The 27,477-nt window shown below is 37.4% G+C and overlaps 1 protein-coding gene across 1 annotated transcript in view; it reads right to left on the reverse strand.

Annotated features, from left to right (window-relative positions):
- Window positions 1–7,808: 7,808 nt before the first annotated feature.
- DCLK1 (doublecortin like kinase 1) overlaps window positions 7,809–27,477 on the reverse strand; it is a 363,641-nt gene continuing 343,972 nt past the window's right edge. The window contains 4 exon segments of the mRNA XM_030543952.1: window positions 7,809–8,522; window positions 19,133–19,205; window positions 24,195–24,256; window positions 24,258–24,299. Of these exon segments, the coding sequence (XP_030399812.1) occupies window positions 8,358–8,522; window positions 19,133–19,205; window positions 24,195–24,256; window positions 24,258–24,299 (342 nt within the window). The 3' untranslated portion in view covers window positions 7,809–8,357.

Below are 27,477 nucleotides of genomic sequence, written 5' to 3' on the forward strand. Positions count from 1 at the left end.
TCGGATGCAGGACATCTGACCCCATGGACTTGTGCTCGTCCAGTTTTTCTAAATAGTACCTAACCACTTCTTTCTCCACAGAGGGCTGATCACCTTCTCCCCATACTGTGCTGCCCAGTGCAGCAGTCTGGGAGCTGACCTTGTTTGTGAAGACAGAGGCAAAAAAATCATTGAGTACATTAGCTTTTTCTACATCCTCTGTCACTAGGTTGCCTCCCTCATTCAGTAAGGGCAGCCAGCCACTCCCAGTCCCTAATCAAGCCCAAATAAATCTGTTAGTCTTTAAGGTGCCACCAGACTCCTTGTTGTTTCTGTGGATACAGACTAACAAAGCTACCCCCTGATACTATGTAAAGTGGGAATTTTTTGAATAGTTGACTTTTTAATCATATTCATCAAGACTCACATTGGTGCAGAGGTTTAGATGGGGAAAACTACAACATGGTTGCATGACTAATTTTTAAAGCCTTGTGCAAAATCCCCTAGGAACGCAGCTGGATATAACTCTTTAGCCATTTGCTTGCCAACTGAAATACCTCCAAGCATCATTCTGTTAGAGGAACATGAAATCATTGCAAGTTCAGACTGCAGATAAAGTATTAAGTAAAATGGTTGGTACATAATTTTCTACTATTTTATTATAATTTGAAAGTAAATGTTTTACATAAAAACAAGCAACAATATAAAATCTAAGCTCATAAGTTAACATATCAGATCTCATCCCATATTAACCTACATTTATTAGCATAAACAGTGGGATTTGAAAAATGCCATTTGACTCTGTTCCAGCTTAATGCATCGATACATATCATTTGAAAGTTATTTAATTAGTAGCATGAAAATTAAAGATTAACCTTTGTCCTCTGAACTGCTTAGCACTTGCTAAATTTGGTATTTTCAAAGGAAACATGGGATTTTTCTCTTGCACAAAATCAAAACCATTTAGAAACTTGTTTAAATGCAACCAGTTCTTCAGACACCTCTTTAGCATGCATGAGAAAAGTGCTATTAAATTTCACACTCAACTAATCCTTTAATAATTTCTTTCAGACAGAATATAAAAGGCTATTATTAATTCCTTAATAACATAAAAATAAGTTATAGTGGATATGTCTTTAACCTTGGACCAGATTCAATAATTTTTATTTATTTATTTATTTATTTATTTATTTATTTTACAGAGTACATACCAACAATCATTGTAAATGGCAAATTGTCCTTTGGGAATTATTCAGGACTTCCCCTTCCTCGGCATCACATCTCACTGAGGGAAATAAATAGAGTAGATATTCAACATATTAAAGCATAATTCAATCAGATTTTTTTCTTTTAAAATATCAAAAGTTTTCAAGAATTGTGTTCACCTTAAATGTAAAGCACAACTACAATAAAATAATTACAAAGAGACTACAAACTAAAATTCCTGGTCTTCGTCAAATTGTCAAAAGTTCAGATCCATAATTTAGAGATTTAATGGCCTTTTTCTGCATGTGGGATTTACTAAAGAAAATTAAAATCTATCACACACTTTTGAAAGGCCAGACCTTTGCTATTTAATTCTACACTCAACCCATTGTGTTTATGTGTTGCAGATAATCTTTCATTGATCTGAGGTCCCTTGATAGAACACTTCAGTTGCTAAACCAGAACACAACAAGGCAAATTAAAGATGGCATTTCACCCTTTGCTCCTAATTTATTATGTCAGAGCCTAATCCTGAAGCCCATTCATTCAAACCGTTTATAATGCACCATACATATGACATCTCAAAGCACTGTTTTCATCAGCTTATGACCCTAACATTGTCTGAATATATTTGTGTATGAGTACTAATTTCTGTTATACATCTGTCTTAAAAAGGAAGCGTATATGGAAATGTATTCAAGTTGAGCATCTTTAAAATCTGTTGTCCATTGTAAAATCGTTGTAAATAGTCCACACAGTCTATAACTGTGCAAATACTGGGTTATATTATTTTAAAGACGTTGGGTTTTTAAACAAATTAATTCCAAAGTCCAGCTCAGGATAAACTGTTTTGGAAAGGATTAACCTTCATGTTTCAGGGCAAAGGGAGGCTGTGGAATCTCCATCGTTGGGGATTTTTAAGAGCAGGTTGAACACACACTTCTCAGGGATGGTCTAGCTAATACTTAGTCCTGCCTTGAATGCAGGTGATTGGACTAGATGACCTCTCGAGGTCCCTTCCAGTTCTATGATAAGTCAGTCACTAACCAGAGTTAGGAAGACGTCTCCACTGTGGGTAGATCATTCCGTAACAGTCCACTATTGTGTTTCTTGTTCCTGCCACCGATGCAGCTGGTCAGAGAGAGAGTACAGGACTGGATGAACCTCTGATCTGGCATGGCAATCCAAAAATACTAAACATGGGCTGTTCAAATATAAATACAGATTTATACAAATGTGTGCATAAAAGGTCCTTTTCAAAACTTAGTTTTCCCAAACGGAACTGGTATGGTCTAGAATTGGGAATTTATAAAAAATGTTCATGGAATTATTTTTAATACCTATTTTCCCCATTAGCCCATATTTAACACTATTGCTAATAGCTACAGGAGTCCTCTTTTAGCTTATATAGGAGACAGCTCTGTTTTGGGATCTAAAAGAACATGTGTGTGTATGAGAGAGAGAGAGATTAACTGCACCCCTTGGCAAATGCAAATTTGTTTCAGATTTGTGCCTGAGCAGTGTGGTTACCTGTTGTACATGGATTTATTGCAAATCAGAGTATGCATATTCAATTTTTAAAAGTCTTTTGATAACCTCCACAGTTCTGAGCTCCTGAGGATCCAGTTCTGATGTTACTATGATGTTTGTCATTTAAGTGACAATGGGCCCAATTCTTCTGCTTATACCTGTTTTACATTGGTGTAACTCCATTTTCTTACATGGAGCAAGTCTTAAATGTGAGAGGAGAATCAAGTTGTATGAGTTCATATGCTCCACAGAAATTCTACAAAATCCACATTCAGTATTTGATGCATAACTCACACTATTGGTAATGGAAATTACACTTAATTCCCTGCCATTGCAGGAACCTCTGGTACTGGTGCACCTCGCTTCCTCCCATTCTCTGCCTGTGGCATGTAATAGTTGAGTATCCTCTGGGCTGTAATACTGTAGTCTAATTTTGGTTGTTTGGTTTAGTGTGACAGTGCTGGGTGTTGGTGGTTGCCTGTGGTGTGCAGGAAGTCAGACTGGATGACCTGGTGGTCCCTTCTGGCCTTAAACTGTACCAGTCCATCAGCACACAGCAGGGAGAATATGCACTATTACCATGTGGACTTGAAATACCTATTACTTTTTTGTTGCAATAAAATTGCTGAAATAGCCTCTCTCTCAATAACAGTTTTCTTACTGGTTCGAAGCACCCAAAAGTTTTGATCTGTCAACATTGTAGTCCAAACTTGTAAAACTCGTGTGAAAACCATGCCATTTTTGAATCACCCACACAAAAATGGCCCGAAGCAAGCTCCTCTTTTTTTGTACATACTTCTAGGACATAAATGTCAAAAGGGCCAAGCCGATTTCCCTCATATTTTAGGAGAAGAATCACTCTGGAATGAGGAATCGTGCCACATATCCGCCCTAAGCCTATTTTTACGATCAAACTAAAAACCTTTGAGATTAGGAGTTTAGAATTGAAACACTAACAGAGCCTTAGCCATGACAGTGCTAGAGGGCACTGCAGTAACATTAGGAAGCCTCTCTCTGCCCACAATCTAAACTAAATACAGGGGATGCCATTTGCTAATGTGTACCATGGGGCAGCAAATAACAGTGATTTAATGCACTTGACCTGTGGCATTGCGACCCCTGAACCAATTTTTCTTTAAAAAGAGAGAAATAAATGAAATATGCCTGAGAGGGTAAAGGATTGCAATTTAGCTCATATATATATATATATATATTTCAATGTCAACAGCACCTGGAAAGCCTTCTCAGTGCTACAACACTATTATATGAAAGCACTCCACGTAAACAGAACCACCAAGCTTTTTGAGTCGTTTATTCACAGGTTTGGCTTTGCTTATTGTAGTATGCACCACATTTAAATTAGATGAGGGCTACTGTAAAGCAATAACATTTTCAATGATTGGAGTCTCACTTTCCCCTGTAACAGTCTGAAGCAAATTAATGTATTGGTTGATCATCAACAAGTAAACAGTTTCTGCTACAATGTCAAGAAAAAAAGTGTGTTCATTCATATGAACAGTTCTCATCTACAAAGATTTACACAATGCATGTAATGAGATCGCTTTTCCCTAACTAGTACACTACCAAACTGAAAAGCTGGTTCTTAGGACTCTCTTGAAATTACAATATTGTTTGTTTACCAAAAAGAAAGACAGTCTCAGTCACCTATGCCACCATTGTAAGCTCTATATTAAGTACTTAAAAAAAAATCTTGAATCACTTGTGGAATTAGTAAAAGTTATAACTACAGACTTACACTGCATTAATGATACATATTATTCCTCTGATAAGTTAAACTAAAAATAAGATTAATTTGGTTATAGAAATTCCTTTAACAACAACACTTAAGTTATTTTAAACTTTAAATTTTCCAAGAATTTTCTGAAAAATTAGCAAACACTGGCTAAAAAAGCAAAGCAGTTTGGATACACCAATGTAATCAGCATGCCTTGTGCTTTTCTGTTAACCCTCTGAGTACAACTATAATATCTCGGAGCTTTTTGTAGATAAATGCTAATAAAATTATATCTAATGGGGTTGCTGATTTCCCTTTTCACATGATAAATCACATTCTAAATGTATTCAGCACAATATTCAAAGTGCACAAAGATGGGAAGGGCACCATCACATTTGAGTATTGCATTTACCATAAAGTTAGTTTACTGCAGATAAACTCACCGGAAGAGACAGTCAGTTAGCAACATGCATAAAAAATAATGAAGTGGTGCATTTACAGTCTATAAATACAACACATATTTTCTTTTGTTTTATTTTAATGTTTAGCACCAATATAATGTGTAAAATTAAGCTACTGGATGGTTTACAGTAAAATGACTACTATGCCATGTGCTCTCATATTAGATTTTTAAGTGTGTTCATATTAGAAACTGTCTGTTAGCCCCAATCTGTTCAGTTTCCTTGACTAAAGTTTAGATATTCTAAGGGCCCCACCTTCTGGTCTCAGTTACACCCAAGAACTTAGTGGGATTACAAAGGTGTAAGTACAGGCAAAATTTGGCCTTGTATTTCTTTGGCAAACAAGCATCAACCATTAACTATTTGAAACCTTAGTTTTATAATCCGGATACCTTCTCTTTTAAAACCATTAAAATATTCCAATAGTTTTTCTTGAAACCGTGAAAAGGCCCCATTCAACTATTTGGTGCACATTCTTGAAGGGGCCTAAAGAATATAACTGTAAAATGTTATAGGAGTTATGTCAGTAAAACATGAGCCAAAGATCAGATATTTGCAAGGGATGAGTGGAAATTTCAGGGGCTGGGGATATTTTTATATATGTTTTAAGTGATACAATATGGTGTACGATGGAGCCAAACATCTTATTTTAACGATAGCCCTGGAGTCTAAAACAAAAGCAAAGGTGATAGGAAGATCTCAAATGACACTACACATTCATGAGATGAAGCATTTGTTTCAAACCTGTTTTTTTCCCCAACTTCTCTATTTAATTAAGAAGAACGAATTTTGTCCTTGTTCCTTTGGAACTGCCAATGTTTTGCTGATAGTCAAAAAGCACCGTGTTATTAATGGACACTTTAGATTGCCATATAAATATCTTTATATTTGCATTGAATTGCATCTGTTCTAAAGGGAAGGCTGTATTATAATGTGAGGGGTATATAAGCTGCTGTAAGTCGGTATTGGCTTCAATAGAGCTACACTGAGTTACACAAGCTGAGGACCTAGCCCTGAATATTGATTCACTGTGGCCCAAATCCTACCCACTCTTCCACCAGAGTAGAGGACATGTATGTAATGCAATTGCTCTGGTACTGCTGCCCAGTGGGGTGACACCAAGATTATTCCATACCTACCATGAAGTCTCTTTGTGCAGTGACTCTTTAGGGGTGGTTGTGCAGGTCAGATGATCTGCCACTATACAGCTCTTCCATCCTTTCTCCTGATCTTGACAAGAGAGGCACAATAGCCAGGAAGCACACTCCAAACTCTGAAGTTTAGGTGTGCTGTATCCCATTACCCCTATGGAGTTCCCCAGAAACCTGCTGAGTTTATCTGCTTAGGACACAATTAATTTTATACTTTAACCAGTGTTCCTCTTTTAATTATGCTTCAGTTGCCAATAAAGGCCTCAATCTGATTGAGACCCTTATACTTGTGTGCAGCATCCCACTAAAGTCAATTGGGCTATGCAGATTGTGGGGGAGATTGTGGACCTCCCCCACAATCAAATGGATAGATCGAAACCAAAGAACTCTAATCAATGTTTTCCATCACTTGAATGAAAACTCATGAATGAGGTTTCTTTGGTTCCAAATGTGTTAAATGTTTGAAATATAAAAATCTTACAATGGACATAAGGAGAGATGGGCATATTCTAAAGAGAGTAGAGAAGAGAAAGGAATTGACCTACACTATTTACACACACGACATTCAGTGAATCATTTGAGATTTCAGAAAAAGATGGCACCTGGCAACTCCAGTGATTGATACTTTAGGAATGCAAATCAATAATAGGATGGATCCTACAAGACCTTTACCTTCAGAATTCCTATGGTTTTCATTGAGAGTTCTGTGAGCACAGCCCCAATACGTGAAACATCAAAGTTAATATTTTCTGCTCGGATCTTATATTTATTTATAATTTTGAAAATGTGCCATTTTTCACTCAACTAGTGCCACTTTTGTGTGAATATGGGACTGTTTTCATTCAAATGATCCTATTTGAAGCAAAAGTTTATGAAGTATAACTTCTCTGTGAATTGGCTTTTCTTTGTACAAGGATGAAATGAAATGCTATCACACTGACTTGAGGTTTAACACCCTATGTGTGTGTTTTTCACACACACTCCCTCTGTATATAATAGGACAGATCCGCTAGATGAATAGTTTTTAGTTTTTCCACTCTGAGACAAAATTCTCATTGATGTCAATGAGGACAGCAGGATTTCACCCAAAGGTTTTTCTTAAATGTTAACTTGCCAGGTATTTCCCCCAATTAATAAATAATGTAACTATTTTAAGGGTAACTCTCTTTCTCTCTTTTAAAAGTCTCTCTTCTGGCAGTAATCACAGTGTATCTGTGAAAAAAACATGATCGTATTAAGAGGAGTACTCCCTCTTCAAATCCCAATGCTACAGAGAAACTAATTGCTCTCCCCCATCTGTATGTCCTTGTGTGTGTGGCAGGGGAAAGTTTTAGAATTAGATCTTTACATACCAAAGCATTATAGAATGTGGCCTTCACCCACTTCTCACGACTCTGCCACTACTACACGACAGCTGCTAGCAGCCAATAATGTGTAAGCAACAATTTTGATGGTATTGTCATGTCACCTTAGGTAGATTGTTTTGAGGCAGTCCTACCGCTGATTTTCCACTTATCTTGTATGGCACCTACCAATAATGGTCAGCCCTCTGTGGTAGAATATCACAGAAGTTTAGAATATGCTGCTCTAAAACAGCAAAGAATCCTGTGGCACCTTATAGACTAACAGACGTTTTGGAGCATGAGCTTTCGTGGGTGAATAGCCACATGCATCTGAAGAAGTGGGTATTCACCCACGAAAGCTCATGCTCCAAAACGTCTGTTAGTCTATAAGGTGCCACAGGATTCTTTGCTTCTTTTACAGATCCAGACTAACACGGCTACCCCTCTGATGCTCTAAAACAAGATTTTTAAAAAGCCCCTATTTGCAAACACTCAAATAGAGTAGCATTTGGATATTGTTTTGGCCTGGGAAAACTGGGGAAAGAACTAAGGAGATGGGGGTAAGATTTGTGCATATAAGTCAATAAAGCCCTAGTGTGGGCCATCAAAGTTAAAGATTACTATGCACTCAGAGGGTTAACATGTGCTAAAATTACAAACTGCTGGTCCTAGCATGACTGATGAAAACATTCATTGCTCTTATCTTAAAAAAATGCAAAATAGTCTTAACCCTTTGAGGATCATTTTAGCAGCAAGTCACAATCTAGACAGAGCACAAGTATCATTTCAGTCAGTTAGGAAATTACTATTACAAAGATACTGTAAACACCCTTTTCTGTTCCATCATTTGCGCATTAGTGCTAGATAGAGCAGATGTAACCGTTTCACACAGGTTTGGAGGATTTTCAGAATCTCAAAGGGTTAAACCAAGACTTTGAGCAGAAGTGTTTTATTAAAAGGGTGAGTTAGGTGAGCGAACAGTCTCGGATGAACTTGGTGAATAGTCTTCCGATTCAGAGTTGAGTTCAGGTGGAGCTTGCTGAGTCTTATAACATCCCCTCACATCCTGGTTGCGTCTTCGTCGGAAAACCTGCCTCTCCTTATCAAGAGCGGTGGTCTGGCAGGGGCATAAAATGAGAATAAATGAAATTAGGCTGTGTGTGAAATTCAAAGCTAATGAAAAACATGCATTTGTATGTGGGCCTGCAAATACCAGGGATAATAAATATTCAGGCCAAATTAAACCTGTTCTGTTTCACTCGGTTTGAAAGGTTTAGCCCACAACACAGCTAAACTTTTAAAAAAGTGGATTTCCCAAAACTTAAGCAGCAACATGACATCAAACATATATAGTACCATAGATATGGATGCCATATGTTCAACTTCTGGATGCTATTAATTTCATAGAGTAATAAATTCAGATTTCAAGCCAAATATCAGCTGACCTTCTCCTTTCTTTCTCAAAGTATAAACCTTTTCCTACAGGCAAGATATAGAGATAGGATTGTCTGTTCGATTTGACCTAATGAAGGTTGATACTCATTCACCAATGTTTAAATTAGTGAGATTGTGGATGGATGGATTGTGATGAAGTTGTCAGCTAAGAAAGAAAGGTAAGAAAGAAGCTAACTCAGCTCTTTAAAACTTCCTCATGCTAAACCATTTGAGGCTTTGCTGTTGGGGAGAACACTGATAAGCTCTTGTTGAAGACTGCATTCAATCTGATCACCTTGCCTAGAAGATAATATAGACTAAACCCCAACTAAGTAAAGTCCACACTAATTTTATATAAAATGACTATTTCTTCCAAAGGTGTCTCAATATACTTGGCCAAATCCTCCCTCCCCCAATATATTTCCTGCTGCTGTTCAAGATTTATGCTGTAATGAGACTGATGTCACTCACAAGATACGTCCAGACTACCCCCTGTATCGGCAGGTAGCGATCGATTTTTCAGGGATTGATATATCGCTTCTCAGCTGGATGCGATATATCAATCCCCGAACGTGCTCCCGTCGACTCTGGAACTCTACCGAAGCCAGCGGCGGTAGCGGAGTCAATACAGGGAGCCACGGACGTCGATCCCGTGCCATGAGGACCTGAGGTAAATTGATCTAAGATACTTTGACTTAAACATAAGAATGGCCATACCGGGTCAGACCAAAGGTCCATCCAGCCCAGCCTCTGTCCACCGACAGTGGCCAATGCCAGGTGCCCCAGAGGGAGTGAAGCTAACAGGCAATGATCAAGTGATCTCTCTCCTGCCATCCATCTCCATCCTCTGACGAACAGAGGCTAGGGACACCATTCTTTACCCTTCCTGGCTAATAGTCATTTATGGACTTAACCACCATGAATTATCCAGTTCTCTTTTAAACACTGTTATAGTCCTAGCCTTCACAACCTCCTCAGGTAAGGAGTTCCATTAGTTGACTGTGCACTGCGTGATGAAGAACTTCCTTTTATTGTTTTAAACCTGCTACCTATTAATTAAATTTGGTGACCCCTAGTTCTTGTATTATGGGAATAAGTAAATAACTTTCCTTATCCACTTTCTCAACATCACTCATGATTTTATATACCTCTCTCATATCCCCCCCTTATTCTCCTCTTTTCCAAGCTGAAGATTCCTAGCTCTTTAATCTTTCCTCATATGGACCCTCTCCAAACCCCTGATCATTTTAGTTGCCCTTTTCTGAAACTTTTCTAGTGCCAGTATATCTTTTTTGAGGTGAGGAGACCACATCTGTACACAGTATTCGAGATGTGGGCATACCATGGATTTATATAAGGGCAATAATATAGTCTCAGTATTCTCAGACTTCAGCTATGCTATTCACGCAGCTGAAGTTGCGCATCTTAGATCGATTACCTCCCCCCAGTATACACCAGCCCGCAGACAAGTTTCTCATTTTGCCTGATCTTGCAGTGAAATCTATGGGAGTTCTGCCATTGACTCCAGTGGTGCCAGGATTTCACCCATAATCTTGAACAGTGGTCCTCAACCTTTTTCATCTGGTGGACGCCGGACGATGAGCCACTGAGGATCATGGCTGGCAGACAAGCATCCACCGAAATGCCACCGAGAAGCAGCAACGTCAAGAGGCGTCGCCACCAAAATGCCACCAATTTTGGCAGCGACACTTCTTGATGACACTGCTTTTTAGCGGCGACGTCTCTTGATGTTACCGCTTTTGGGTGGCATTTCATCAGATGTTTGTCTGACGTCCAGTATGCGGGCGCAGATAGATGCCCCGGTGCGCGCCATGGCACCCCCAGGCACCACGTTGGGGACCACTGATCTTGAACATAGCCACTGAAATTACCGTGATCTTACAAATTCAACACTATGGTCTTGATTCAGGAAAGTACTTCAACACATTGAACTGCTTTCCTAAAGGGGGATGCTTTCCTAAATCAGGGTCCATGACTCCACTGCCAGGATAAAATGGAAAAGGACTGTTAATGAGAAAGCCTTTAAAATGTACATAAATATCTGATCTCTAGCGGAGAGGCAAAGATAATATGGAATATATGTAGAAATGGAATGGATTTCTATGTTAAGTCTGATATATTAGAAAGTTTTTCCCTAGCATATGTGTCACCCTTTAAATGAATGCAGCCAAGAGGTTACTCTGCTTCAAAGGGTTTATTGTTTTCTCTTGGGAGATACATGACCATTTTTCCTCTTGAAAATATACCAGTTACACTGTGAGCCTCATCAGAGAACAGAGATACATTTATAGCTAGACTATTTTTGAGAACAAAATGAAAACTAAATCCATCACAGTGGTGCAGAATAGCATTATAGCAATCCATGCTCAAGTAATGCAATCAAAGTTCAAAAATGATGCAATAAAGACAGAAAGATGGACAGAGTACAGAGCTACGATAGCAAATGGATTTAGTTAGGCTGAACTGCTGAACTATTATTTTTATATCAAGAACCTATACAGCACTATTACAAAGAAGTAAAAATAATTAACTTTGATAAGTTCATCCTTGTACTTTAAATAATAATTGTTATAAAATACAACACATTATCTGCTGGAGATTTCTTTGTTTACTACTAATCTTTTGTTTAAGAAATTTAATTAGTATTTTTCAGTATCTTGGGCATTTCTTAGCCTTAATCCAACTGGATTTATTATTATGTTTTCATGTGAAATAGACGAATATCTAGATCATTTACACACAGTGAATATTACTGCATACAGTATATAATTCTGCATGAAAATTGAAAAGAATGGCACATATTATCATTCTATGACATACAGATTTTCATTTACAAGACTTTTTCTGCTTTCAAGATATAGGAGTTTATTTAAAGGTTATACCACAACGTCACCCTGCAATTAATCCTGAAGTAATAGATACTCTTGAACAAAACACACTAGTTTATTTTGAAGTCTAATCCAGTGTTATTGTCTTTTTTAAAAAGGCCAAAATTATAAGCCACCTAAAATGTTCTGCCATCAGATAACTAAGCATCATGACATTTATTGCGTTTAAAGTCATCTTAGTGTATAATGGAAAATCCAACAGCCTACTCCGCTGTCATTGTTAATGGACCTTTGGGGGCCATTTATTTAAATACACAAATACATTAACTGGTGCTTTTAGTTTCACAGGATAAAACATTCAGAGGTGTAAAAAGCTATTATGTCACATAGCCCAACCCCCTACTAATGTAGGATTATTCCCTAGACCATATTTTAGCATTTGTGTCCAATATAATATTTCACTGCTGGAAAGTTTTTCCTGATATTCAGTCCAAAATCAGGGCTTGTCTGTAGCTTTGTGGCATTATGTATTTTCACTCCCTGTTGGAGAGATGCCAAGAATCTTTTAACCCATCCAAAAGACTCATTAGAGAAATGTATAAGGTGAGAAAGAGAAAAAGTAGGGGGAATCCTTATCAATATCCAATTGAAGTGAAAATACAACATAATATGTTCCATTTCTCCAGCCTTTGACATGGACTGTCTCTGCTTCTCTCAATGGATTCAATCTTGAGAGCTACTGAGTATTCCCAACTCCCACTTAAGGCGCAGGATTAGGCCAATGCTGCCCTGCGTGTAGATCACGTACTTCAAAATTATGGTTTGCACAATTAATCTCATTAAAATGCTTTCTGGGCAGATCTTAATTTTCATTCAATGTATAGATTCATATTCATGGATTCAAAGCCCAGAAGGGGCCATTGTGATCATTTACTCTGACCTGAGCAACACAAGCCATAGAACTCCTCAAAATAATTCTAGAGCATCTCTCTTAGAAAAACATCCAATCTTCATTTAAAAATGGTCGGTAATGGATAATCCACTATAAACCTTGGCAAGTTTTTCTAATGTTTAATTACTGACTGTTAAAAATTATGTTTTTATTTATGAGGCCACAATTACATCCCTTCTCTGAAGAAGTTCAGCATGCAACAGATAATTCTGTGGAATGTGAGGAAATGGTTGCGTACAGTGTAGAAATAAAAGAATGCATGTTTTTACTTATTGTACCTTGTCTCACCTAGGGGCATATTCTAAAAAAATGGTTAATTTGTGATCAAAATCGGCAACCTCTTTGGTGCGAAGACCTCTTAAATACCTTGCCTGGATGATCAGCAAATATAGTATTACTTTAATAGATTTATTATTTCATCTGCTATTCAGCTGGAAGGTTCACTGGTGCAGGAACTGGTCCATTATGGATTTTCAGGGCATTTCTACTTTAAGCTATTCTTTCAATAACTAATAAGAGGATCTGAAGTACACACATGCCTCACAGGGCTGCAAATCCCAGATTTTCATTACCATATTTAGCATTTTTTCTCAGCTTGAGGTGAGAGAGTTAGAACTTTGAGGACCAGACTAAATTGGTGGGAACCAAATGAAACTATAGTTATTTACTTAATATATGTAGCCATCCTCATACAATCCATATGAGGAAATGTAAAGCTACTTATCCAATAGCAGGTAAGTGGATTGCCTTCAATAGTTTGGTGCTGATGGGTCTGCAGCATCCTCTGCTAAGCACTAATGTATTTTGTATCAACATTTAGTACTCCTGATACCCAGTACCATATGGTCAACAAGCTATTTTTGTGAATAAAAATTATGTATTTTGAAGCATCAGATACATATTTTATAGTCATTGTTCCTGTCATACTAATATGAGGAATTTACCATTTCTCCAAGATTTTATCATGTGTGATATCTTTTTCCTGATTTCTAACTGGTAATGGTGCAGCACTCCCGAATAACACACAAGTTTTTCTCCATGGCTAATATTGAATGTGGTGCATCTGGATAGGTGCTCACTACTATATCTGCTTTTAAATATGTGCTGGATTTGCAATGGGAAGAATCCATTTTAGCTGTTAGGACATATTTTCTGTCAGTCAGTAATTACTGGATTTAAGTAACTGTATTTTATGAATGTGAAACAGTGACTGTTTTTCTTTTCTCTTCTCTTAATTTATCATTAGCCACCAAAAAAATTTCTTCGTTTCATTAATAAAAGAACATTATTGTGCATTTGCCTCTTAGTCCATCCATTATTCATACTAGCTAGGAGACTGAACTGGAGATGCAGCTGCTCACGCATTAGTCTAAGAAATCCTTTCCTTCTCTCACTGTCCATCTGCAGGGAAATATTTGAAATTGCTTGCCATTTTGGAGATGCTTGTTAGCACATGGAATTAAATTGACATAACTATTGAAATATTGACATTTTCCTCCTGTTTTATTCTTTTAAAAACATATATTTAGATGTTCCCAGCTGGGTAATTTATTCTATTTTTATAAGGTTCTGTTTGGTGTCCTCAGTATGTTGTGATGTGTTACAGTAGATTTTATTAATGGTTAAAATGACCACTAATGCAGCAGTAGTAACAGCTCTACAGTGTTAGGACAAGAGGTCTTGCATATGTTTCTTCACAGACTTCTCAGGTATATACACAACCTCCCCTTCACCCACTCACCCCAAAAAAACCCAGTTTCATTTACATTTCATACTGTACTGGTACATAAGAAAAGGACAAGTATAGTACATGTATGACCACTGTGATTCACAATTCTGTATTTCAGTTTATGTTTATTATTTAACATCTCTGTTCTTAGGGATATGACTTCTCAGCTGGTTTCAATTACATGTGTATGAAACTTAGTTCAAAGCTGTTTGCATGGGTTCAATTTTATTTATAATTTGTAATTCAGTTGTGGTTTTCTTAGTCACAGAGCGACAGAGAGATTTTAATGACTTGAGATGTTTGTCTGTTTTTACCAGGGTCAAATTTACAGAAGGGCTTCATTCTTTGAAAAACAGAAAATTTTACAGATAAAGTATGATTGCCCGTCCCTTGTGCAGTAACTTACATCTGGACAAAGGGCGTAAAAACATATACATTCAGTATTTTGACTTTGTAACAGTTTGGACAGGTGTAGATGACTGTACTAGATGCAATGGAGAATCAGGTCCAGTATGAACAGAATGGGGTTTTGGAATTTGAAATGAGTTATTCAGCTTGAAAAAATGCAGCTACTGTGAGCATCATATTTTCAAAAGTCAATGATTACATGAATTCAGTGTTGTTAGGACGCTACAATTTCATTACAAAATCAATGGATAAGCCCAATGCAGTTGCCTCTGTCAGTATATGATAAATATTCTAATGACTTTCCCACACATTTTCCTGATATCATATTAGCTCCACTGGAGTTTATAGAACGTCAGTGGACATATCACCATTAAAAATGAAGTTACTCTAGGTACACCTGTTCTAGGATATTCTTAATATTCTGATTTCAACTCTTAAAAGCCAGAAGATTCAAACACATTATCAACAATAGGTTAAAAAATGTATAGATTCAGACATAAAGCTGCAAGAGTAGAGAAATTCAATTGACCTTCTCTTGCTAAATTATGCAAAGTACTGAAGTCAAAATGGGCTTCCGTCAAGGGGCTCAAGTAACATATTGCAACATTGCAACACTAGAGCCAATGGCACCATTCCCTCTTAATATTCCGACTTACTTAAATCCATGAAGATCAGCAAACTCACCAAACACTCTCAGGTTATTAAGATCCTCAATTAAATAAACCCTAAACAGAGATTTTTATAATAGGGCAAGAAACCTGTTAGCTGGTTGGTTTGTTTATTTTTGTCAATGAACATCCAATAGTTGATAACTTGCAATAAATGTACATTTTATTTTGGCTTTTTAGAAAAGGAGCTCATTGAAGTGCACAGAGTGCTGCTATAAAACAACATCTCTGTACTGGGCCGCCCAGAGGATTCTGGGTGCCTGGGGTTTTCAGTGGCGGGGGGCCCCGCTTCGGCGGTAATTTGGCGGTGGAGGGTCCTTCACTCTGGGACCTGCTGCCGAAATGTCCCAAAGACCCGCGGAGAAGGCCCCCCACCGCTGAATTACTGCCAAAGACCGGGCTGCACTTTGGCCCCCAAAAAACTCCTGGGGGCCCCTGTGGGGCCCGGGGCTAATTGCCCCCCCTCTGGACAGCCCTGTCTCTGCATACAGAGCACTGTACATGTTCACAGATATGCTCTGCCAGAGTGCTCATCTATAATTGCAGAGAAAAGAGAGTGTCATTGGGAGTACATATCCTACAATAATATATGCAGCTTTTAAAACTTATATCACATTTGAGGCTTAAACAAAGTACATGATCTAACTTTATTTTTATTAAGGCTTCTTTTACTGAACTAGTTTATCGTATTTTTTCCTGTTATTTGTATACACAAAACACTGTGTAATATTTTTTTCAGTCATTATGCACAATATGCTGCAATTGTTACTTCAAGAACAGATTTTCAGTGTACTACTTCATCTCAATGTGAAAATATTTTCAGGAAACAAAGCCACTACATTTAAAATATTGCAGGTGCTCTGTGTGGCAACAGAGGAAGAATAGCACGCTCTGAGGTGGGCAAAGTTAGCATTCAAAAGCAGAATTTGGAATCTTGAGCACATTAGGGAGGGACACATTTAGACTACAGTAAGAAAATTGTTTTCTGGTTTATGAAAGCACAAACATTGTCATTGTTGGAGGAGAATATGAGAAACTAGAGGATCAAATAAGAAAAGGATCAGTGGTTAAGAGAAGAAATCAAGAATTCAATATGAAAGAATGTATGAGCATTACATCTCTCTTTGGATCCGCTTTTATATATTGGCCATATTTGTGATCACAGATGAGTTTTCAAGGCCTGTGGCAAATGAACTGTTGTATAAGAGTGAGGGATGAACCCTGTCTGTATTATCTTTACAGAATTTGCGAAGTTCTATGAATAGTATAAACAATCACTAAGTGAAAATAGTTTTACTATTTATATTAAAATGTTGGTCACTATAGTGTTATTTGAATGCTCCTGTTTCTATGAAGATGAAAGACAAAGCATTTGCAATCAATGCAAATACGTGTTTATAATAGTATTGGTTCTGGGACTATCAGGTATTATGATGTTTCCTAATTAAGCATATATGTCTATGAGTTTTAGCACCACTTTACCAATTCGGTTTTACATACTGGGTGCATTGTTTAGAACATCACTAATTATAAACATTGTTACTGCCCCCAGCTGGAAAAGAAGCAGTTATGTATGAATAAGAGAGATTATCACCCGTCTGCTCCAGCCCATTATTCAAGGATATGTCACTTTGTATGCTGATGGAAGCCATTACTAGCGTTTTAGTCAAATGGCCTTTTTTTATATTGTTTATTTATTTACCTATTTGCTGGACTGGAGTCTTCACCAAAGCCCCTGGATGTACGGTTTGTTTTAAAACCTGGACTACATAGTTAAACTGAGTCAAGGCCAGTCAGATTAGAAACATTTTCACTATTTTGTCACAAATTCCTCGCTCTAGAGGTTTGTGCTCTCTGATGCTGGATGGAGACTTTTTTCATTTAAATTAGGAGACCTACAGGACAAATAGAAACACAATGATTCTGTCTTTGTATAAAAGAAAAAAATAGTGTAAGAAAAAGAGCTGGGACAGGCACATCATAGCTAGTGATGCTAGTCAGAACAAAACATTTTAGCCCTTTGACAAATTCTATTTGATCCAAAATATAATCTTTCCTCAATGAGCAAAATGAAAAAGTTATAAGACTTCTCTAGTCTACACTTTGCTAAACCTCCCACTTATAATCACAGAACATAACAGTGATTCCCTCCATTTCTCAAATAAGAGAAAGTGCAGACGCCAAAGTGAGTTCTCACTAGGATATTATTTTTACAAAATACACAACATTTTATTTACTAGATACTCTGAAGCATTATGTCAATTGAGAAAATAGACGAATAAAGTACACTTCCTGATTTGTGGAAGATTCAGTAAGTCTCTCAATCACAAAATATTAATGAGTGAGGTGCTACTGCACAAACCAGTACAAATTTGAGCACCTGTATGGAAACTATTTCTCAGTTAGACATCATAACCAGCATCTATATGATGTACCTGGACTAACTTTTTGCGTCTCACTGAACAGTATATCAGGGAGGAAGAGCTGCTTCTCTCCTCCAGGTCCATTTTAAAATCTATTGAATTTCATAGGCATGTTTTTGGTGTGTTTGGGGGACTAGTAACTTTTGTGGAAACTGTGCTGTAGTTTGATTCAGGCAATCAGTGAAATGATATGAGGGACAGATTTCTACATTACTGTAAACATTACCATTTTGCTAATGAAGTTAATTTGTAGAATTGTTCCATACACAGAACAGCCTTCCCCCGCCCTCCCACAATGAAAGCATTTCTCTGGGCTTGAACAACCACAGTGTTTGCAAAAATATTCACTAGGAACTGATTTTATCTTTCTAGCTATCACAAGGCAAACCCTGGGAGCAATAAGGGGACAATAGCCAGCAAATAAACACTTGATGAAAATACCAAGGACACCTGACCGATTGAGGCAGTATGGGCACTGACATCAGCCATCAGCAGAATCCCTCTTTTCACCCACTCAGAAATAGCCACCCCAGCCAAGGTCCCATTTGATCATACAGGTCAAGTCAACTAATAACAACCCTGACACAGTTACGCAATGTAGGAAAATATAAAAAACAGATTTATGCAACGTTGTTAAAAAATAAAAAAACTTACAAGGGGTTTTAAAAATGAAAAGAGAACGAAAATAAATGTGCATAGTTACAAAACACAAGCTTACCAGCACATACAATGCATATATTTCAGTAAACTTGGAAGAACTTCTAAGTACTATATTAGGTAAATGCATTGTTCAGTCTAAGGTAAGGATTGTGTTTGATGGGTTAAAATGACAGTATATAGTTCCACATCTCATACAGAAGAGAAAAAAATATGCTGTTGCTGTTCCAGGGGTTTAAAAACAGAAGTGCACAGGAAGCAGATGCCTTAACCAGCAGTGGGGGGTAGGGTGGGAGAGAACGAGGTGAATTGCTGCAGCATATCCAGTAGATTTTCTATATACACTGTACTTTAACTATAAGAAAAATTGAAACTGAGCATGTGCGATGAAGAGAAAGCTGGCAATGTCAGTGTGAATAATGGGTGGAAAAAAAGGGAATGAAGGGGTTGGCATCTCAATCAAGATTAAAATGAAAACTGATAAAGCAGCATATGGACTGGATAACAAATTCAAAAAGCATGTTTATCCACTGAAGGAACTGGTTAATGGAGACTGCCAGCACGTTGCCATGGAAACACTGACTGTTGGAGCTGCACCATCTCATACCTTATCCAATACATTCTGGTTGTTGGTAGTAGTCCAAAGACCCTGATCTCTTGATGGTAAACCCGTGGTCCAGCTGAGCAGATGAGAATGGGGCAACTCAGTGGATCAATATTATGCTAAAGAATTAAGACTCCAGACCAAGCTGTTCCTTATTTAGTGCATATTGACTGTTTTCAGTTTCACAAGGCACTTATCTAACATCCTGAATCTATGCACTGGAGACAAAAAGTAAGAAAAGAATAACAGAAAAAAAGAAACTAGCCCTAGCTTCTATCTTGCTATATTAGAAGCCATTTTATTTAAACTGAAATGGAGTTTGCAAAATAACTAACTTAATGCATTATGCGTTCATTTAAAAGTCTACCAAATATCCTGTTATCTCCAAATATAGAAGTGCCCCCTTAAGTTGCACATAATGGTAATGAAAAAATTTCTTTTGCAATTAAACAGACGTTTAATAATTTTTAAAAAACAACAGTGTTAGCCATCACAAGAAGCAGGCTACAGAGACTATATGAGGCTTAAATTAGACTACTTCATAATCATGGCACGTGTAAAGATTAAAAGAATCCAGTTTGTTCTTTTTTTTGTTTGTTTTCTTTAAATGTTAGCCTTGGAGAGCAGGACTTCTCAGGTTCATGAACAGCAGTGTATTGTTTATCATTCGCCTTACATCTCAGGCTTAAAAAGATAATGGTAGAAAACTGTGATGTAAAATCTTCACTAAAGTGCACCAATTAAAGTCAAAATGGAAAATGAAATTTAGTATTGTGTAAAAAAAATCTGGTAAAGTGTGGTGCTTAAAAATATAACTAAATTGTATATATTGTTCTAAATTGACTTTATCATTAGCGGTGGAATGTGCATAGAAAGAAAGAAAGTGTGTTATGTTCTCTAATCTTTTTACACTGCACTAACATGTATTTGCGATAGCCTTTAACAGAGGATTAGATACAATTTTAGGGGATAAAACTTGAAAGAGACACTCTGCCCAGTTTAATAGGAAGAATTTGATAACTTTCACATTTTGCCCTACAAAAGGAAAGGCCATGTGTGTTTCATTAAGGACTATGGCATATTGGTGCAATACTCATGATAGTTACTAATTCTAAATTGAGAAAGGCGGTTAACATGTCTCTAGGTACCAGTTATTTAAACTGTAGTTAGCATCTAACTTACGCTTTCAGTACAGACAAAGAGAATATCTAATAATTTATTCTGTTTTCTTACATCAATGCACGTTTCATCTTATTAGAATTATTTAAAAGGACACTTCCTGTTCAAAAGATGAGGACCTTGCACCTATACAGTACTTCATTTTTCATTGAGTTTCAGTAGATTGATCTACTATTGCCATCTGCTGGCACCCTATTATACTGCATCTCAAGTACACAAAAGACAAGGTTTTTTAAAAATGGAAATAAAAAGATTGCACTAAAATATTATAACTAACAGAATGCTGTTACAAGTATTTTAGGAGGGGATTTATTCTTTGAATTTTAAAATGTTACATCTATCTAAGCAGAAGTCAAACAATATTTAGTTACCATGGAGACTATAGGCTAAGAAAAACAGGTTATAATAATAATTATAGAACAACAACAGATATGAAGTGACATGACATTTTAAGTCATAGGTTCTTCCTCAAACTGAGCAAAACTAATAGACTAAAGCCGTTTTCTCTTTCCCACATCTTAAGAAAAGCCCACTGTTAAAATGTCACTTTTAATTTTATTTTATAATCCTAGAATGCATTTTAAAACACCTCACTCCCTCCTTCCCCCCACCCCTTGATAAAGCAGCACCAATTTGGTTTCCACAGATGACAGAGGCTGTCTGCGACAGGCAGAATGCTGCAGACAGAGAAATTGGTTACCATCTCTAGACACATTGGCAGACCATCAGCTGTCAGAACAGCTTTTTTCTTTCTTTATGCTACATGGTTCCCGTGAGCCTCAAGCGGGGATTTACTCCCGTAGCCAAGTCAGGGACCTCACACAACCTTAACATAATGTTATCATTAGTCTTTTCTTCTGTCTTAATAATGCCAAAAAACAAGCACAAAAGTGACAACATACAAGCAAAGCTTTAACATTCCAGACATGAACACAAATTGAACTATGCTCAGTTAATAGAATTTATTGCAATATATCTTTGAATATTAAAGCATTTTTAAAAATTGATTTCTATTTCCTCTTGATTATTTCAGACAGAAAGAGTATCATACAAACCCATAGGGTACTGACACAGAGCTTTTTTTTTTTTTTTTTTAACTCTCTTTCAAAACATCTGTTTTTATTTGAGAAATAATTACCAGCTCTCTTCTTTAGTGGCTGAAGACATTATAACTAAGCAGTCAAGTCATTAATTTAAAATATTCAAAGGAAAGAGTGTGACAACATCCTTGGAGAATTCAACAAAAATTCTAGTGCTAAACTTTAAACAGATTATTTAATAAATGCTTGCTATTAAACATGCATTTTTACATTTTTTTAGTGACATGTTAGATTTATATACAAGAAAAATGCAGTTATGGAACTTCAAAATTAAATATTTTGGTCATATCTGCTTAGGGCCCTAATCTGCAAATACTTATGCACATGATTAACTTTATGACAGTAGTAAAATTTAAGAATATGTGTGAGTGTTTGTAGGATTGGAACCTGGATGAACAGATACTATTCTTACTGGAGATTATATAACCAAAAGCAAATGTATTTCTCAGCAAAAGGGGTCAATACAATATATTTGGATATACTGAAGAAATCAACAGCCTACTAAAAGTGTTTAATATAAATAAATAAAATATACCTACAGATGACTCTGACTAACAACAAACAAACCAGAGATGCAATTCCCCCCAACCCAGCTGACCTGCACAAATCCTTATTAATTTAAGCCCCACATTAAAGGTTTGATACATAGAGCCCTGTGTGGGACTCCCATACAGTGGTGAATTTTACACTAAGGGCAGATGTATAATAAAGAATATCACAAGGAAGTTGAATTGAGAACTAAATACAGTATTTTAGATATCCCTTTACATAAATTACAGTATACACATATATTTGCACCATAAAACAGATTTTTTTAAAAGGGTTAAGATATACTTATTGTACATTTTAAGTGATGAACAATATGTTCCAGCATTTGGGGAGCATATGCTTTGTAAATTATAAATTTAGAACAGCTTGAGCTAATAAGCTTTATATTCATTATTACCTGGCATTGTATAAGTAAAAAAGGAGATTCCTGAAAGTAAAATTTTAACAACAATCTCATGCCAAACTTGTATTACATTTGTTTTAAATGCAGGCACATCGGTTAAAGGTTTTTGCTTTGGGTTTCATGTATTCTATTTATTAAGATGTGCAATATGCATAGTATATAAAAGTTTTTTGAATTAAAATCAGCACTTGCCAGCCTGCCTTAAAATTTACACATGCACTACAAATGTTTGTAGTCCCCCAATTTTAGGAAAGTTACTAAAAGAAATTAGTTATAAAATCCAGAAAGTGGCTTAATTAACAAATATTTTTAAAATACTGCTAGTTTAGAGGCAGAACTCAAGAATTTACCACATCAAGGTGTGGTATCCACTCAGAAGGTTGTTCTCATTAAATGTACTTATTTAAATTCTAACACATTACCAAATTCAGTGAGATTTTTTTTTTTTGCTTGTGTTTTATTTCTATAATGTTTGTCAATGGAAAGATTCACTTCACCAATGCCTTTTTCATTACTAAATTGTCAAACTGCTGTAAACAATCTGTTTCCAGACCAACTGGGTCAAATAAAAATATTTTAAAAATTAAAGAGAGGAAGGGGGTAGGGGAAGAATTGTTTCTATCTTTTAAGCTTTAAAAGCCTTGCAAAGAGGAACTGAGCAGTACTTCTTATGGACAAGCGTGCTGGCAATCCATTTGAAAAGAACACAGTTTGAACTAGGCTGTTCAGAACAAACATGCATTTCATATGAGCAATGGGTACAGAGTATGCGATGTTTTACTTTTGGAGGAGTTACTGTGGTATTATTGCTTGAAAATGAAAATAAAAAATGCTGACTGTATGTTAGCTGATGGCATAGAATGTTGAAAATCTAAGAAAAGCATAAGGGACAATTTTGTTTCCGTGTTGAGGTAGTTTTTATTTAAAAAAAAAAAGTGAGACAGGCACAGCTTGAAATGTTAAATACTTAGTAACTTCTGAGAAAGTATCCATTTTTGCTGCACAACAGTTCACACCTGTGAGCCAGATTGCGCCTGCTGAGCTGAGTTTTATTCATGCTGATTTAACTCACCACTGGAGGGGCCGAGCTGAGGAACATGAAAGTGGAAACAGTACGAGACAGTGTACAAGTGCAGTCACACCATCTGCAATTTATGGAAGCTGGGAACAAACACTGAGTAATCTGATATGGGAATGGTTATGTTCAATGTGTCACTGATTTTTTGGTGACTTTATCTGGAGAATTAACATTATCATGAGTAATAAAAAAAGGCTTTAAGCACAGGCAGATGTATAAAAATAAGGAAAGGATGGGAATGTGGATAAAACAGATAGTTACTGTTTAATGGTACTAGCATAAATAATCTGATAAAGTCTGAATATCTTATGTGTATGTGTGTGAGCGTGTGTTGTGAGAGAGAGAGAGAGATGAGAGGAGACACACACACACACACGTTCATCTTGGAGGAAAATACAAATTTGTTGTGAGGCATACTATACTGCACGTGCCTGTAACACTTAGGTGACTTGGTTGAGATGGTCTCACAAGCTCCATTACTTCAGACAATATCTCGATTGTGACTATAGTATGCAGCACAACTAAATCTCTACCCCGATTTAATCTCTACTTGGAGGGATGGAGCTAGCAAATTGTGTGTAGTGTGTACGCAACCCTCATGCAAAACTGCATCTGAAATGGTTACACTAATTTCAACTACACGGGCAACACTTTACAGTAAGTAGCGAGCTTTTGGTGTCATCATCTGAATATAGACTTTTGTGGGAACTTTATAAAATGTTATTGCTATGTATTTCAGATGCTTACTGTTATGACGAAACTCCAGCTGCTGTGCTGTTGGGTTTAGGCCCTGTATTGAAATGCTTCTTTATCTTCCCCAGCTACTGAAAGCTGATACTCATTCTCTGGAAGGCCATCATCCTGCACAAATAAAAAAAAAAACAAAAGTTTATAGAGAAAATGCAAAATAAGGGAGAACACTCTTTTTGCAGGATTGTGAGGTGATCCTGGAGGAAACCTGTGGATGTAAAAAGTTAATAAAAAAAAGTTTTTCATGAGATTCATTTAATTCAATGTCATCTTCTCCATGAATCTATCCAAGGTATTTGTAAGGAAATCTGTTATCATGGAACAGCCCCATTTCTCTTCTCAGCTTTAGCTAATAGCTCTCTTTCAAACTTTTATAAATGTTTACATTTCTTAACTGCCAGCTTCTGGTAATTTGTTAGGTTCATAAAATGTCACAATAAGTGAATCTCAGATTGAAATGTATTAACAGAACAAAGGATCAATCAATTAAAAAGTGAAGACAACAATACTAGTTAAAAGGTCATTAGAGTTAAAAAGAGAAGCCCAGTTTCTCTGATATGCAGCAAGGAAATTGTTCTTGTGAGAGAATAAGTGTGCTCCAAGGTCCTCCCAAAAGCCTTGTGGAATTCCATTTTCAGAGATGTGAGATTTGGTTGAATAAACGTTATGCTTTAACCAAGGGAAAAAGTGTTTCAAACAACATGCAGGCTGTCACGGAGTCTGGTCTATGCCCCAGCCTGCAATCAGTCTCTCTGGAGTGATTCCTAGTGGGCAGGCCCCAAGGACACACAGTTCAACAGGGGCAGGCCTGTGGCCTCCAAGACTGGGCCCTTCGGCATCAACAATCTGTCTCCATGGCTCTCTGCAGTGAATCCTGCCAAGCCAGAGTCCTGCGGTGAGGCTGGCACTGTGCCCCCTCAGGGTGCAATGCTCTCAGGGAGTACTTACAGTGACACAGGAAGCCTTTCAAAGCAAGTCACCTGGCACATAGAATCCTATAGTGCTTAGGTTAGCAGAGAGAGCTCAGTCGTTTGAGCATTGGCCTGCTAAACCCAGAGTTGTGAGTTCAATCCTTGAGGGGGCCACCCAGAGATCTGGGCCAAAAATTGGTCCTGCCAGTGAAGGCATGGGGCTGGACTCAATGACCTTTCAAGGTCCCTTCCAGTTCTAGGAGATGCATTTATCTCCAATTATTATTATTTATTTATATTATAATTATGCTATAGTAATGCCAAGCCAGTACCAAGATGAGCCACCCAAGCTGAAATGGACTCCATCTCTGGCTCCCAACCCCATCCATCTTTGTCTCCTCAGGTCCAGGCTCCTGAGTCCCCCTAAAAAGGGCTGCCCTTCTTCCAATCACCTGACCACTTGTTCTCCAGCTCAGTTCACAAGTCCTGCCTGCTGAGGTGTGCCGCTTGTCAGGTGTTGATGTTTCAGAAGTATCTCTTTCCTAGACGCTAAGTTGATTTGGGTTCTATTTGAGACAGTTATTAATGAGTCAGCCCCCAGGAAGCCAGGTGACATCTATACCTCCTGCACTCTTTTAGCAGGTGTCAAACTTTTTTTTTTTTACAGTGCAAAGTAGAGAGGAAAACTGAGGCACACATAGGATAATAACATATTCCAGAAAATTCTCACTCCATCAAATCAGGGATGCATTTTTAAGGTTCACAGGGCTTGATCCAAGCATGACCAGTGGTATTCACTAAATACTAACCTAGGAGGAGACTCCTTATAAAGTCTAGAAGGATATTCCCCTGGCTAGTTCCAATGACTTCTTACCCAGCTATGGAATAATCCCATCGAATGGATAGATGCCTGATTGATGGCTTCTCTTACAATCACTGATTATTATATTCACATTTAGCCTATGGCTAAATGAAGCCACAATGCACAGAAAGCTCCAACCTTCCCTCAGGGAGGTCAAGACCTCAATGGGAGCCTACAGTTCTTCCCATGCACTACACAATATCTTCCTATGCAGCTGTGGGGGACACAGAGGTAAAGAAATATGGGCTCCAGCCAGGAAAAACAGATAATGTTTGAGTTAGTTGTGGCCTTGTCTTCACTAAAAAAGCATGTTCTTAACTTGAGTTAAAATCCTAGTGAAGACAAGGAAGTTTGTTTTCACAAAAGTTAGCAGTTCAAGTTAAAAACCAAATTAAGAACACACCTTTTTTAAGGTAGTGAAGATCAGTCCTTTGTAACTGACCCAAAAGGTGGGACTAGATAGACCAGAGGTCGGCAACCTTTCAGAAGCAGTGTGCCGAGTCTTCCTTTATTCACTCTAATGTAAGGTTTTGCGTGCCGGTAATACATTTTAACATTTTAGAAGGTCTCTTTTTATAAGTCTATAATATAACCAAACTATTGTTGTATGTAAAGTAAATACGGTTTTCAAAATGTTTAAGGAGCTTCATTTAAAATTAAAATTAAAATGAAGAGCCCCCCGGACCAGTGACCTGGACCCGGGCAGTGTGAGTGCCACTGAAAATCAGCTTGTGCCCCGCCTTCGGCACGTGTGCCAGAGGTTGCCTACCCCTGAGATAGACCATTTTAAGAGCAATGTCAAGAACAGCTACTTTGGCAAAGCCTGCCCACCATCGGATTATGCAGTGTAGCAGAGAACAGTAACCTTGGATCATATCAAATGACTGGCCTGCAGAACCACTACTTTGCATTAGAGCTCTGCACAGGACTAGTTTTTAATTCTGCTCCCGCTATTATGGCAGTGGGTCCTGCAGGACCCGTGGGATCTCTATCCCGCTACAGGGCTCTACACTCAGAGCTCTACTTTGCATCTCTAATTATCAACAATTGAATCAGAGACTTAAACTAAGCATTTTAGCACCAAAAGTACAACACATGGAAGTAACAGATCAAGATCAGAACATAAAATGAGTGTGAACATTCATTTTTCTGTCTTTGTAACAATTCTGAGAGCACTTAGTACGTTACACAGTTGCTGCAGTAAATCATGGGCTTTGTAAGCATATGGGAAGAAGGTTAGTTTGGGTTTGTAGATTGCAGCACTGGTTTTCAAAAAATTCCTCACTCACCTCTTAACAAAATGCTCTAGCTGGCAGAATATGGTCAAATGCAGAGCTTTAACAAATAAAGTAGTTGGTTGTTGTCTAGCAGAAGGGAGGCCTGGCTCAGTGGTATATGACCCCTAAAATAACCCATATTCCTCTGATCTGACCTTTCCCAGAAGAAAACCAGTCTATAAAACAAACTCTTTCCTCTTTTTCATAGGAAAAACGCCCCCAAACTTACATCTCATTTT

Source organism: Gopherus evgoodei, chromosome 1, assembly GCF_007399415.2.
Source record: "Gopherus evgoodei ecotype Sinaloan lineage chromosome 1, rGopEvg1_v1.p, whole genome shotgun sequence".
Lineage (NCBI taxonomy): Eukaryota > Metazoa > Chordata > Testudines > Testudinidae > Gopherus > Gopherus evgoodei.